This window comes from Eleutherodactylus coqui, chromosome 7 (assembly GCF_035609145.1).
Source record: "Eleutherodactylus coqui strain aEleCoq1 chromosome 7, aEleCoq1.hap1, whole genome shotgun sequence".
Taxonomy (NCBI): Eukaryota; Metazoa; Chordata; class Amphibia; order Anura; family Eleutherodactylidae; genus Eleutherodactylus; species Eleutherodactylus coqui.
The window spans coordinates 91735853-91751927 of record NC_089843.1 but is presented as its reverse complement, the minus strand read 5'-3'; the positions used below and the strand labels follow the sequence as shown (position 1 = coordinate 91751927).

The 16075-nt window shown below is 42.1% G+C and overlaps 1 protein-coding gene across 1 annotated transcript in view; it reads left to right on the top strand.

Moving 5' to 3' along the window:
• The window catches only part of SGCZ (sarcoglycan zeta), a 648899-nt gene that overhangs the window by 593106 nt on the left and 39718 nt on the right, over positions 1 to 16075 (top strand). The window contains exon 6 of the mRNA XM_066574655.1: positions 3813 to 3935. Within this exon, the coding sequence (XP_066430752.1) occupies positions 3813 to 3935 (123 nt within the window). The remainder of the gene's footprint in view (positions 1 to 3812; positions 3936 to 16075) is intronic.

Here is a 16075-nt window from a genome sequence, read left to right as displayed (position 1 = left end):
CCTCCAGGCCTAGTTACCACTTAAGCCACATTAACCAAAGCGATTAATGGGTTTCACCTGCCATCTTGGTTGGGCATGGCCAATTTTTACTGAGGTACATTAGTACTATTGGTACACCAATGTTTTGGGGCCCTCACCTACAGTGTAATCATAGCAATTTGTATGTTCTTCGCCTGCACTCATGGTACAGAAGTGTGTGTGGGGTTGGCCTACACTTTAGCTACATAAATGTAACTTGGGCCTTGGCTATACTGCAGCTACTGAAATGGAACTAAGACTGCGCTCCCACTATACTGCTGCTTCGGAATTGTTCCTGGGGCCTGTGTAGGCTGCTACAATGACTTAAATGGAACTAAGACTATGCTCCTCCTATACTGCTGCTTTAGAATTGTTCCTGGGGCCTGTGTAGGCTGCTACTATTACTGAAATGGAACGAAGACTGCGCTCCCACTATACTGCTGCTTCGGAATTGTTACTGGGGCCTGTGTAGGCTGCTACTATTACTGAAATGGAACTAAGACTGTGCTCCCCCTATAATGCTGCTAGTGATATGTTAGTGGGGCCTGTCGCTAATGCTACGGCTGAAATGTTACTAATTCTGGGCTCTGCCTATACCGCTGCTAATGGTATGTCTCTGGGGTGTGGAAACAGAGGCTTCCCAAAGACATGATGGCGGCGAGGCCATTTCCCACCAACGCTGTTACTGTTAAGGTGCATATAACCACGGACACGTGGAGAGGACACGTAGTGCCTCCAAAACATCCCCTGCCACGGCCCACTTAATCCTGGCCACATTCCGAAAACCAACAAAATAAAACCGTGCTACTAGGTCCGCAGTCACCACCACATTACCACCAACGCGGTTACTGTTAAGGTACATATTACCAGTCTGACTGGGGCATGCAGTGTTGGCCGGAGCCCACCTGCATTAAGCATGACATTACTACCTCAGCTGTGTTGGGCAATGCAATGGGATATTTCTATGTACCGCCGGTGGCTTCCTGGCACCCACCCATGCTGTGGGTCCACAGGGAATTATAAATGCATCTGTTTCCACTTGTAAAGAACCCCAGTCTGACTGGGGCATGCAGTGTGGGCCGAAGCCCACCTGCATTAAGCACGACATTACTACCTCAGCTGTGTTGGGCAATGCAATGGGATATTTTTGTGTATCGCCGGTGGGTTCCAGGGAGCCACCCATGCTGTCGGTCGACAGGGACTTCACAATAGGGAGTTGTACCTGCCTGTGTCTATGAATTAAAAAGCCCGGTCTGACTGGGGCATGCAGACACCTTGACAGAATGAATAGTGTGTGGCACATAGGTTCCCCATTGCTATGCCCACGTGTGCAGCTCCTGATGGCGGTGGCACAGGATTCTATTTCTCATTGCTTCTGTACAGCATTGTGGGCTATCGCCCCGCCCCTTTTAAAGAGGGTCGCTGCCTAGCCGTGCAAACCTCTGCAGTGTGTGCCTGCGGTTCCTCCTCATGGCAGACGCACTTCTAAATAGACATGAGGGTGGTGAGGCATTAGGGCAGCTGAAGGCTGCGCAGGGACACTTTGGTGTGCGCTGTGGGGGGGAGGGGGGGGCGGTTGGGCAGCATGTAACACAGGAGAAGTGGCAGTGGAGTGTCATGCAGGCAGTGATTGTGCTTTGTTGGAGGTAGTGTGGTGCTTAGCTAAGGTATGCCATGCTAATGAGGGCTTTTCAGAAGTAAAAGTTGTTGGGAGGGGGGGGGCCACTCTTGCCGCTATTGTGGCTTAATAGTGGGACCTGTGAACTTGAGATGCAGCCCAACATGTAGCCCCTCGCCTGCCCTATCCGTTGCTGTGTCATTCCCATCACTTTCTTGAATTGCCCAGATTTTCACACAAGGAAACCTTAGCGAGCATCGGCGAAATACAAAAATGCTCGGGTCGCCCATTGACTTCAATGGGGTTCGTTACTCGAAACGAACCCTCGAGCATCGCGAAAAGTTCGTCCCGAGTAACGAGCACCCGAGCATTTTGGTGCTCGCTCATCTCTATTAATGGCCTATCCTAAGGATGGGTCATTATTTTATATTATAATTTCCTTTTTATAGTAGCTTTAACCTAAGGGCGCCCACCCACTGGCGATTTTTTTTCCTTTGCGTTTTGCGTTTTTTCTCAAGAGCAATTAGTTTTGAATGTACTCCTGTCCACTGGCGTTTTTTGTTTCAGTCCGTTGCAATTTTTAACATAGGAACTGTCAGTTGCATATGTGTCCTTATTTTTCTCTTAATGCACCCATGAATGTCAATGTAAATTAACGCAAAAAGCCGCAAAAATGCCGCGAAAAAGCCGCGAAAACGCCGCCAAAAACGCAACGAAAACGCTGCATTTTTCACGCACGAAAATCGCAAACGCCAGTGGGTGAGTGCCCTAAAGCTGCCCTACATCTTCAAGTATTGTTAACCATACATATTTAAATTGAGTTCAACCAAGTGCATTATTTTGATTTTGAAACATTGTAGGCTGTGATAGGTTTATCTAGATTATAGTATCTTTATAGGTTCAGTCACCAGAAGGTAAACTGTAACTTTGAGTTGCTTTTGTTTGGTATTGTTACATATTTTTGATATATGCCACAAAGTGTTGACAGTTTTATGGAGATTTCTGATAAGTGTGATAAGGCAAAGGATGCAAATACTGTAGCATTCTATACTACAGTGCTGGAGAAACCAGTGTAAAACATTAAGGATATGCACTCACTATAGACATGTATTTGAACATAATTATCTAAAATAGCTTTAAAAGAAAAATTAAAGTTAAAGTATTGGATTCTACTTACATATGGCATTTGTGTCTAGTCAAGTTGGTTCATACTTGTTGTCTTAATGTCTCCATCATTCATTGCTGCAGCTCTTTCCATGCCCTGCAGACATTTACGATGTGTATTATCTCATGTACAAGGCTAGCAATCACATCCCATAGTAAGATAGGTAAAAAAGATGAGATTAGCGCTCCAATTTGAGGTGGAGGGGATGACAATAAATTTTAAAAAAGCAGAAAAAAACTTACCCCAGACGTAACCGGACCCTATGGGAAAGGTCACGGTTCGTCTAATGGTCCTGGATGGTAGGTGATGTCAAAAGTGGGTGATGTCATCAATATATCCAAATAGCTAGTCAAAGGGACATCCCAATAGGGGAGAGCATCACAGGGTAACTCTAGGTAAAAGCATATACCAGAGGCAACAGGAAGTGGTATAAAATATACAAAAAAAAAAACCCTGGTGCTCCAGTAGGTGGATAGAAAGGATATAGCAAGAAGAAGGACTTACTTAGCAGGGGTGTCAGTGTCATTTTCACTGACACCCCTGCTAAGTACGTCCTTCTTCTTGCTATATCCTTTCTATCCACTTACTGGAGCACCAGGTTTTTTTTCGTATATTTTATACCACATCCCATAGTAAGATGTGATTGGCTGCCACCGTCATATGACTACACAGCAAAATGATAGTACACATCTGCCGATAAGCGAATAATGTAGGTTGGGGCTCATGCCGTGACATCAGTTCTTGAGTTACAGCCAGCGCACCATGACACATCTTATAGGTATAATATACTATATATTCAAAACTACAAGTCGCATGTGATACAGTACATAACAGTTTTTCTTTACTGGTATCTGCACAGTTTATCTCTCAGTTATGTTCAAGCAAAGCCATGTCTTGCTAAGTAATGCTAAGTGCGTACCATCTATCAACTCAACACTTGGCTGGTCCTTCACTAAATCTACTTTGATGCATGTTGCCTTTAAATCCATGTGTCTTCTCTTTGCAATGCAGGTTCAGATGCTGTGGAAGCACAGTGTAAAAGATTTGAAGTAAAGTCAAATGAGGATGGGAAGATGCTGTTCTCAGCTGATGAGGAGGAAATCATTATTGGTGCTGAACGACTTAGAGTCACAGGTAATGTTTTGAGAACAAATATCATGTGAAGACTAAGGTTTTTTTTTAAAGCCAGTTGATATTTAATGACCTCTTCTGTGTCAACAGAGCAGAAACATTTGAAGTATACAAAGTAAAATTCAAAGTGTAAAATGATAAAAAAAGAGACTGTGGAAATACAGAAAATGTGTCATTGGAGGAGTAAACAAAATGTGATCATAAAAAATAATGACATGTACGTCAAGTGGCGTATAGGAAAATGAAGTATATCAGATTATTTACTATAATTGAAATATGTTCATTTCGTATAAACCTATTTTGAAGTCATGTGATGCGACAACCTCATGGATCAAATACCTACAGCATAAGTACACTGTTTGGCCACTTTATTAGAGACACCAGCCCATTTACGATTGGAGTTTCCATGTACTGGAATTAGACACATGATCCTGAAGTGCACCATAAAATCAAGTGAACAAGTTTTCTGTAGATCAGTTTCAGAATGAATCTACATTAGGAAATTGAGCAATCGGATAGGCTTGAAACGAGGCCTGGTCATCAGTGCGAGACTAGCGGGGGACCAGTGTTTCACACATTGCCTACTGTCTGGAGTCTTCTCATTTAATGGTGTGAAGACTATATGAAGAACGGTGTGATCAAAGAAAAACATCCTACAAAAGGGCATCTTGGGGATGTAAACAATTTGTTGACAGAAGGGCTCCAATGGGGATGGCAAATTGCACCCAAATATAGTACTGGTGCTCCAACTAATGTGTCCAAATGCAAAATACATTGTTCTGTAGTACAGATGACCTATAACAGCAAATGACTAGTTTGATTGCTCTTGGTGTCTAAGAGAAACAGAAAGAAAAGACTCAAGTGGGCAGAAGAGCAGAAATTTGAATCATCGAGTGGTGGAAAAACATCACCAAGTTAGATGAATCCAAATTTTTATTGCACCATGCTGATGGGAGGATTAGAATTTGGGCCTAAGCAGGAGGAATTGATGAATCCTTCCTGTCACCTCTTTAGACCATAATAGAGAAATGCTCCATAACTGGCTGTTGCATACAGCGGTCTGACCCAGTGTGGGACATTATTGGTGCTGCTGGCACAAACTTGCTTTTTTTACTCCTTTGACCATGTCACTACCTCCATCTAATTTGTGGCAACGGAAAGAAGTTATCCCATGGGTCAATATTCCTGCAAAACAATTTCAGTACGTAGTGAAATTTATATCACAATGGGTGGCTGCAGTTCTTAAACTCAACGAAAGTCCAACAAATTACTAAACGGGTGTCTCTAATTAAGTGTCACAGATAATGGAAGTTGCCTGTATACATGATCCTAATATTGTCCATAGGAGCAGGAGGAACACCAGATGGTCAAACTGAATTTGTCACTGTAGGGTTCAGAACTAAAATATAACTTTTATTGAATCTTTATAAATTAACATCGGATCCAACCGATACATTTCTAACTGATCTCAGAAAAATCTTGCAACAGGCCAAGGCTTGGGGTTGTATTAATTCCTCTGAACATGATTTTCTCCTGCCAGCTCATCCCAGGATCTCCACCTTTTACAGTCTGCCCAAGGTCCATAAGGGCCTGGACCCCCTAAAGGGCAGACCCATAGTTTCTCGGGTAGAGAATCTCACACAGAATGCAGGAATCTACATAGACCGTATATTGCGTCCATTTGTCACGGCGCTTCCATCATGCGTCCGTGACACTACGGACGTATTACGGTTGATAGGTGGAATTCATGTTGAACCCGGTACCCTATTGGCAAGTTTAGATGTAGAAGGATTGTATAGTTCTATCCCCCCATGATAAAGGGATTAAAGCGGTTGGACACTTCCTGAAGCAGAGAGGAACGGCATACATGCATCACAACCAGTTCGTTGAAAATCTCCTGATCTTCGGGCTCACTAAAAATTACTTCCTGTTCGAGGGCCATCTGTTCCACCAGCTCAGGGGCACCGCGATGGGGAGTCCCTGTGCCCCTTCGTACGCAAATCTGTTCCTGGGCTGGTGGGAGACACAGATGGTCTTCACAGAAGAGCACACCAAGTGGACAGATAACATCCCACTTTGGTTGAGATTTATTGATGACATCCTGATCCTATGCACTGGAACCAATGAGTCATTCATGGAGTTTGTTGATGTTTTGAATGACAACTCAATCAACCTCAAACTTACCATGGAGATCCAAGAGAACTCCATTTCTTTCTTGGATGTTTGTATCAGCAAAACTAACGATGGCTACCTACAATCCTCTCTCTTCAGGAAACCAACCGCTTCCAATAGCCTGCTTGCTTGGGATAGTGCCCACCCCTATTCCCTGAAAAATGGGATACCTAAAGGACAGTTTTTACGCCTTAGGAGAAACTGCTCAGATTCTAATAACTTTGAAGATAAAAGCACGGAGTTGAAAAACAGATTCTCAGACAGAGGTTATCCCACTAACTCCATAGAGAAAGCATATCATTTCTCTAAACAACAAAGCAGACCAGAACTGCTAGTCCCTAAAATTAAGAACCCAGATAGTCAATTACGTATCATATCCACTTTTGACAATGGAGTTCCTTATATGCGCAACATCCTTTCCAAATATTGGGGGATTCTCCAAGAAGACCCGGACCTTAAAACTATATCACCTCCAAATCCGCTCCTAACCTTCAGACGGGATCGTAACATCAAGGATAGAGTAGTCAAGAGCCACTTGAAGACACCACAATCTGGTAACTGGCTGACTATATCGAGACCTATGGGTACTTTCCCGTGTTCTGACTGCTTAGCGTGTCGAAATATCCTTAAGGGAGACACTATCAAGAGTGCCTATGCTGGTAAGATGTACACGCTAAGAGAGTTTTTCAACTGCCGTTCTTCCCATTTAGTGTATATGGCAACATGCCCCTGTAAGAAGAACTATATAGGGAAGACAAGGCAAGAATTCAGGCGACGAATTCTTGCCCACCTTGGGAATATACGACGAGCCGACAAAACACCTGTAGCAAACCACATGCGAGAACACCATGGGGGTAACCCTGACCTACTAATGTTTCAGGGGGTAGAATCCATCAGGAGCTATGGGAGGAGAGGTGACCTTGACAAGAGCCTCCTTCAAAAGGAGTCACAATGGACCTATCGTATGGACTGCATACAACCAAAGGGCCTGAATGAAACCCTTTCTTTTGCATGCTTTATATGAACTGGGACTAAACTCTGTCATATTTCTTTCCTGAGTTGAACAATACATTCTAGTAATCTAGCCCCCTTTGTTCTCTTTTCGGATATTTATTAAGAGGATATGAGGTGTTATCAATACAATCTCCTCCTATAAGCGTCATATGAATACAGCCTTAATAGAGTATGCCTAATATTGCACCAGATGTTAACATCATAAATTGACTTTATCTGCCTATATCTATCTAATAAGCCCTGGACATTTATTCCGACCACAAGTGTATTAGATTTGATGGTGGAACATGATTCTATGCCCATCATCATGTTGATATCATTAAAGAATCCAACCCTCTTACCTGTATACTTAAAAACATACAGGGGTGGATATAGTCTTCCACTATGTCGGTACCCGGACTAGCTGGCAATACATTATATGATAGCTGTTTATCTACAAGCTTGCCCAATTTTGAAGTCTTATGATCATATACTATTAAAGATATACTTACCTATGTGTACCGTTGGGGACACTCTGGTACCAAATTACCAATAGGGGCACTGAGTGGATGATCCACCTCGGCGCTGTCTATTTGGGCACTACACAACAGTATTATAGGACACTACCAGTCATGTCCTCGGCCATGATCATGTGACCATTAGGGGAGGTTACAGACACGGCTCATTCATCATTTTCACCAACAGGACCGGTCACATGATCGGAGTATAAGTACAAGATAAGCCATGTTGATGTAAGGGGTAGATATTTACACATCCCTCTGATTTACTCTCCTACCAGGTTCGGTCCTGTAATCAGAGAAGACACGTGATCGCGTGCACAGGGAAACTATAACTTTTCAAAGTTCTCCCAGTGCATTCTTCTAGCACTCCACGTCATCGCGCTTGATCACGTGGGCGCGCGCACGGTGAGAAGATGACAATTCTCCCTATGCACCCTTTCAGCGTCCTACGTCACCACGTTTGATCACATGGGACCGTGGTAGCGCTGGACGCGGAGCCGAGCCCCCATAGCAACGGCACGCTTACAACAGGATCACAACAAGGAGGTGCATCATAAACAAGTCCCTGGACAGTCTGTGGAATACTTCCAAACTGACCAGCTACCCCACAGCATTAACATTGATTAGCATAACAACCAGTTGAATGTGACAGATGAATTCAATAAAGAGAGAAAAAAAAAAAAAGTGACAGGTGAATGATGTCAGATTAGGTGGAGCTACAAGGCACTCTATTTTAATAGGCTATATGACGACACACCCCTGAATCAAGGGAGGAGTTATCCACTACTTAAACCCTGTTGAGACACACTATGGGTCATTAGCCGCCAGCCTACCACAGAGGCTGGTGCTGCTACCTTCTCTCGTTCTTATTGCTTTCTAGGGGGGAATCTCTGGGGGATATTTAACCCTTTGAATGCTAGCATCGTCTACCTCTCCTTTACCTTTACAACTTCCGCTACAATCTAATTTGTCGAGCAGTTTAAGGACGTTGTTTACTGACTTTTTGACGTCCAGATATGGAATTTGGTTCCTGATGACGCTACTCTAACTGTAGCAGAAACGCGTCGAACCGCGTAATTTTTCTTAAGAAGTGACGTCCTAAGATTATTCCATATAATTGATGGATTATCTTTCCTCTCCTTATTTTGGATTGGAAGTAATCAATTTTGGAATTTTTTTTTTAAGTTATCAATGGTCTATTCTCCATCAGATATAGCCACATGGGAAGTTATCTATATATAGTGGACTAGATCTGGGAGGAGTGGATCTTCTCTTTTCTGCTGAGATTACCCTGAAGTCTCTATTGGAGTGCAATTTAGAGGGATTTATGTATACTCCTGTGCACTAAACTAGGCTGGGGTAACGTGTGAAGTTCCAAAAATTCTGAACCCAATCACCGAGTTAACCCCTCGATTAGAGGGCTACGGAGACTTCTCGAGGTTGTTGGTGTTCTGAGAAACTTCTGAACGTACTAGCTAGTTTGACCCTTTGAGTAAAAGGTTATAGCTACACTACATAATTCTGTAGCAAATCACTGATTGTTTTGAACCTTCTATGGTCTACTCCTTTTAAAGCTGTATAGCTTTAAATTCTCTATCCCGAAATACGGCCACTCCGTTATCTCTGGGAATTTTGTTTAAGGAGTACTCTCTTTTAGCTATATGTGTGTCCTATTTGAGACTTGTTCATCAAGTTCTTTTTTATAAAGTTCAATAAAAGTTATATTTTAGTTCTGAACCCTACAGTGACAAATTAATATTGTCCATACAACCTTATCTACTCACTTGTTAGTATTATACAAAATACTAGATGCAGGATATTTTCCTGAGCTCTTTTTCCACAACTATACAGACTTTGCTTGTAAGTACACAGAGACCTTCATGTGCCGAGGTACAACTCCTCTGAGACCCGTTGTCATCCAGAGTTTCCAGAGGTCACACTCCCTTTCTTATGGTTTCTGCATGTAGATGAATGCACTCAGAGAATGGTAGGAGGAACACTGAGGTAGCTTGATACACCTCCACAGGTTAACATCATGACCTATAGACGTGTATCAAGCTCACTTATTGCTGCTTCTACCACTCCCTGAGTACATTAATCTAGAGTCAGGACAGCACCTGCAAGTATTGTTTGTGAACTCTTAGAAGAATGGGTCTCACGGAGTGTTTTTTGCGCTAATGGTTGATTATTCATTTATTGCACTTGTGGGACTATGGTGATGTTTATTCTCTGGTCTCCTCCATTATATGATTATAATAAATGGTTCCATGATGAGTTCATATATCTGCAGATGAAATGCACTGGAACCTCAGGAGCCATTGTCATTTGAAACAGCAAGCCTCTTACAATATATATTTGCTGCCCTTAGTTGGCACTTTTCATCATGTGGGTTTATATTGACCCTATATTGGTGAATCTTGGTGATTTAACATCTGGTTACTTTTCTTATCTGTCATCTTATTCCCTTGCGCTCTGTGCCCTATCATGGCCCGTTTAGGGGTGACTAGAGGCAAGTTGATGTTGGGGTCGCCACTTTTTGGACGGGTGCTCTATCTTAGTAGGGTGTGATAGGGATTTGCTCACTCCCTTCATTTTTTATCTTCTTGTTTATCTTGATTGAACAGTTGTGTTGAAATTTTTAAAGACAATTAATAGATGTGTGTTTAAAATGAGATATCACATAAACAGAATCAAATTAAAAAGCAGTAAATGTAAGCAGTAAGTTATTTTTATATTGAAGAGCACTGAAAAAGGGACTGAATGATTACAAGCAATTTTAAACCATTGCTGACCCGTCACTGTAGATCCTAGTTTTCTATTACCTGCACATCCTTGCTTCATTTCTGCAGCTGTTAGATTTGTCAGGCAATTGCAAAACAGAGAACTATCAGTAAATGCTGGAGAGATAGTTTGACAAGCAATGATAAAATGAGAGCCTTTGACATTGCTTAAGTATCCTGTTGGTTATATTGTACCGGGGGCTTTTATCACATCTAAGAACAGGTAAAACAGAGTGGTAATATGTACTAAGCACAGTAAGAGTGAATTTATTTTTCTTATGTTGGAGGCTTCTTACCTCTCCTCTAAGTGCTTCAGTGTGCAAGAGTGAATTATGTGCATGGTTCTTGATTTACTGTATATCATTATGGTCAGTCCCGTACAAGCACAAATATTGTGAAGCACTATAGCAATGAGAGATTGACAGTTTACTGAAATCAATGTCCTTTACTGGTAGTTCTATATGTTTTTATTCATTTCCAGTCCGGCTGGAAATGCTGAGGATCATCCTGATGTATTTGCTGTACATATTCCGTATTTGTTTTATTGGTAATGATCAATGTAAAGAACATATAACTTAATCATCTTACTCTACCCTATGACCACTATTATAATTTAACTCCTCTAAAATTATTCAGTGGATGTGACTACATTGCTATGGAAAACTTCAAAAAATAATAATGTTACTTTACAAAGAACCATCTATGAGAAAAGGAAATATTTTTAAGTGGTGTTAGAGATATTCTAGGGACCGCTCAGTTGATATGCTGCCGAGTTCCGAATTAGTAGTTAAGTTTAAGCAGGCCTGCATAATCGGAATCAGTGACATGCAGACAGTTGACTGTATTCAAAAGAATTATATCATTTATTCTACAAACAGAGCTTTATGGAGAAAAGGAATTTGATCTCCAGTCTACAATCCAGACTGGAGGTGCTGCCACATCTCTTTCTTTCCACTCTGCTTTAATAGAATTGGGGCTCATCCCCTATACTAGCCTAGTAACCTCTATTGGACAGGGTATTAAAATAGTTTAGACCAAATACTCTATAGATCAGACGTCAATTTATTAGGATCTATTATTTATCTTAGTAAAATAGTCAATATAAGATTTAGCTGGTCACTAGCTTGGTCTGTACTATAATCTCTCTAAGGCCTTAGTCACACGGGCGTTTTTTCCCGCGATTTGCGGATCGCATGATGGATGCGCATCTGCAAATCGCGTGACCGGGGCCGAAAAATCGCCCGAAAAAACTGCTCCTAGCCGCGTTTCATTAGAAACGGGCCGGAGCTGTCCAGCGCATTGAATTCAATGGAGCCTGCAATACAGCCGGCTCCATTGAAAGCAATGGGCTGCGGGCGATCTCACGATGAATTTTTGGGAAGGGCTTAAAAATATAAGCCCTTCCCTGGAATTCATCCAGAAATGTGTAAAAACCAAAAAAATATACATACTCACCTGGTCCCGGCAGACGGAGTTCAGCCGCGGCCGGCCGGCAGTTCTCCTGAACTGCTCTGAGTATTATTCAGCAGCCGGGGATTTAAAATCCCCACCTGCTGAATGAGCTGCCTCTGATTGGTCACAGCCTCACCAATCAGAGGCAGCTCTCACTTACCCATTCATGAATTCATGAATGGGTGAGTGAGTGCTGCCTCTGATTGGCTCAGCGCAGGGACCAATCAGGGGCAGCTCTCAGCTGTCATTCAGCTGTATTGCCGGCTCCATTGAATTCAATGGGCAAACATCATTCTTCTCTGCCACAGCTGTTACAGCTGTGGCAGAGGAGAATGATTTGCCTACTATATGTTCTCAAGGGGGTCGGCGCTGCTGCCGCCGGCCCCATTGAGCGCATATAGAGAAGAGAACAGGAATCGCAGATCGCAGATAGGTTTCTGTTCTATAATTTATCGGACTAGCGCATAAAAAGCGCTCATGTGTCAACTACTCTTTGACTACAATTTACAAGTAATGAAGCATCCAGTCCCACCCCCAACTCAAACATACGGCAGCCACATTATACATTATTGGTATCTATGGGTTATGACACCCATCATTTAGATGACAGCTATCTGATATTGGGTTCCTGATGCGTCAACACCTGACAGAAACGCGTTGAACCAATTTATATTTGAGAACCTATCCTAATCGATGTCCGTGTTTCCTGGACAACATTTTTTCTAGTCATCCATCTGTTTCTAATCAGGGTATTTACCCAGAGTAAAAAACCTTTATGTGCTTGGAAGTTTATGAGCCACTGACCATCATTTGGTCATTAGCCCCAAATCACGTCCAGTAGGGCCTTTATCGGTACTAGTCTACCTGGCCATACCTAGATTAAGTGACATCTAATATTCAGCATATGGTCACTGGACATTGTTGGTGACCACGGATACACTGCGTTACCGGCTCCCTGACTGGTTATAACTGATCATAGGGCTTTTTTCATATAACTTCAATCCCTGGCTTGATATTGAGCCTGTGTTTAGTCTTTGTGTTTTGTTCTTGTATATGATGTTGTGTCAGAGAAATATCAAGACGACAAATGATAACACGTATCGCTGCATAACATGTACATAGTTTAAACATATAGTAAGTATAGTCATGAGAAACAGACATTTGATTGAAAAATAGACAAACAATACATTTTATCACTAAATTTAAGACATAACAATTAGATATGTTTCATGACTATCGCTGCACTAGTGATGCTAGCTGCACGCCTAGAAAATTCATATCTCAATTTCCAAAGGAGAAATGATCTAAAGGGTGTGGGATGCTTAAAGGAGACACTAGCTAGTTTGCAAATAGAATTAAACTGAATCTTATAAAATGGCTGACTGGAGACAAGATGGACAGTTAAAACCAGAATCCTAACAGTGATAATACTGAATTTGCTATTTTCTTATGTGTTCAATAGTTTAAACTACTCTAATCAGTAAATATCTTGTTTACTGTGCTTACATATTTATATCCAATAAACTAGATGTTCCTCTTCGTCCATACATCTACAAAACTAAAGGTAACCATACACTAGAAATTTTGCATGGCCGAAAAAGCCAATTTAGACCAGTTTCTGAAAATTATAGATATCTGCCCAATAGTTGATCTGCTATGTTGGATTGTTTCTGGCTGTTGTTGGGTGTTGTAGTTGAATAGTGACTCATACTGATGGGAACAGATTTACACTTCATCAATGGAAGCCCAAAGTAGGCCACAATCAATTGTGTTGTCCAATTTGTTGTGTTATGGCATTATCATCCAAGAGGAAACCTTCATAGGCCAATTATGAATGACAAGCTGTTCAAACAATAGCTGCCTGAAATCCTTAATGTATGACTAGATTAACATTTAATGGACTTCCACTGTGTCTTCGGCTAATGATGATAACAATAGCTATGGAATCACATAAGATGTATTGACAAATGTTAGACTACAATAGCAATTGTAATTTACAATAGAATTATATGCTTTTCCTATACACATAAAACAAATGCTTAAAGCATGCCCTAGTGTTCATACAGCCAATCAAAAGCTGCCTAGCAACAGATTATTCATTAATCATGGCATTCTTGCTTTAACACATTGCAATTACACCACAAGAAAGTTTAAATTGCAATATCATAAAAAGGTTTTAACAACTAAATACAAGAGATTAGCGAGCATGCTCGTTTAAGGCTGATGCGAGAGATCTCTCTCACTCTTTGCCCGCCGCCCTCGCCCCCCGCAGCCCCCCCGCATGGTGCTCGGACGAGTAATCAGTTACTCAAAAAGACCAATGCTCGCTCGAGCATCAGCCTTATACGAGCATGCTCGCTCATCTCTACTAAATACCAATCTCCACATATATATGCAACAGATGAGTACTCATACCAGGATTGCCATCTTTTCCTCATATGATGGGTGGCACATGCACAGAAACAAAGTCCAGAACAACAGTTCTGTGTGGGTTGGATCTGTGTGGTGCCCTAAAATCACTGCAAGGTAGGCCCTTTCTCCAAAATGTCCACAAATATGTTGTGTAGAGGTGCACTACACAGAATGGCCTCTAGGGGGCAACAGACAAGCATTCTGGTGCCTGAGACAAGGGAAAACACCCACAGGTGTGGGCAGGAATAGGATATACCGGTAGGTGTTCATTCCTGCTACATTCTGTGGTAAAGTGGGCTGGAAGCCTGAGAGATGTGAAGAGAGAGGGAAGTGGTCTGAGAGCCAGAGCAAGAGGTCCAGAGAGAGACCTGGGCTGGGAGGCAGAGAGATGTCCAGGGAGAGACCTGGACACTGAAAAGACTGATCGTGTGCCTCAGGAAAGTTGGGTGAAGCGTTCCTGAGGAAAGCTGTGTGAGACATGGACTGAGGAGAACTGTATGAAGTTTGCCCTGGAGAGTGAGTGAGAAACACAGTTGGACTGTTTATTAAAACCTTCAATTGAAAGGACATTTAAGTTTATGTGCTAAAGAGCAGTGCTGAAGAAAGCTGATATTGCTGTGAAGGTGAAAATAAATAAGAATTTGGATTTTAACCTGTTGGTGTCTACCTGTGATGCGAGCAAACAATCCGAAGTTGTTACAGTTGATAATTATCCCTTTGCCCCAAACAGAATCAAGACTTGTCACTAAACACAACTGTTCACCATTCATGTGTCCAGTTGTATATAGCAGTACACCAGGTTAGTTGTTGCTGGCAGTGAAATCAGGTTAATGGAATACATTGCATGGAGGACAGAGAATACAACCTTGCATGAAGCAATCAATTTACAATTGATCATAAGGTGACTATGACTCCAGCCACTTCTTGCATCTGTGCTGCAGTTGTCCGTCTATCAGTAATTGCCATCCACACAGTTTGGTGGTCTTCATGTGGCTTTATCCTACTGTGCCAGGTCTGTGAGTACTGGAGCCGTCCTGTATCGATTGAGTAACTACTCTCTGTACTGACATGGCATTGCAGTCATTCTTTTGGGAAATTTCATAATATGATGGTGTATTATCTTCCTTGCGCTCCAGTTCAACATGTTGTGGATTGGGTTGACAGATTATTGGGAGAGGCTGGTAAGGATCTAGCGGTCATGATACACATTGGCACCAGTGAAATAGTTAAAAGGAAGGCGGAAGGTCCTTAAAAATGATTTCAAGAAACTCAGATGTAAATTTAGGGCAAGGACCTCCAAAGTAGTATTTTTTTAAATACTACCTGAACCACGAGCCACACCAGAAAGGCAGTGGAAAATTAGAGAGGCAAACAAGTTGCTGAAGAGTTGATGTAGGATAGAGGGATTTGGGTTCTTAGAGAACTGGGCTGACGTAGCTGTAACCAAACCTTGAAAACTGTATTGTGCCTAGTGCTAAAAGTCTAACCAATAAAGTAGATGAACTGGTAGTAATAATGTCTAAGAAAAATTATGACAAAGCAGGAATAACTGAGACCCAACCAGCACTGTCACAGTGTTTAGTGATGATGAGATTCCCCGCGGGAATGAAAGAATCCCCTGCCACAGCTATCACAGCTGTGGCAGAGAACCATGATGTTATCCTATTGCTTCCAATGAGGCCAGCACTGCTGCCATCCAATTGAATGTAATGGGATGAAGGCAACCCCCGCAGCGATGATTTTTGGGGGGGGAGTTTAAAATATAAGCCCTACCCCGAAAATCATCCCTAGCTGTTAACTCACTTAGAAGTGC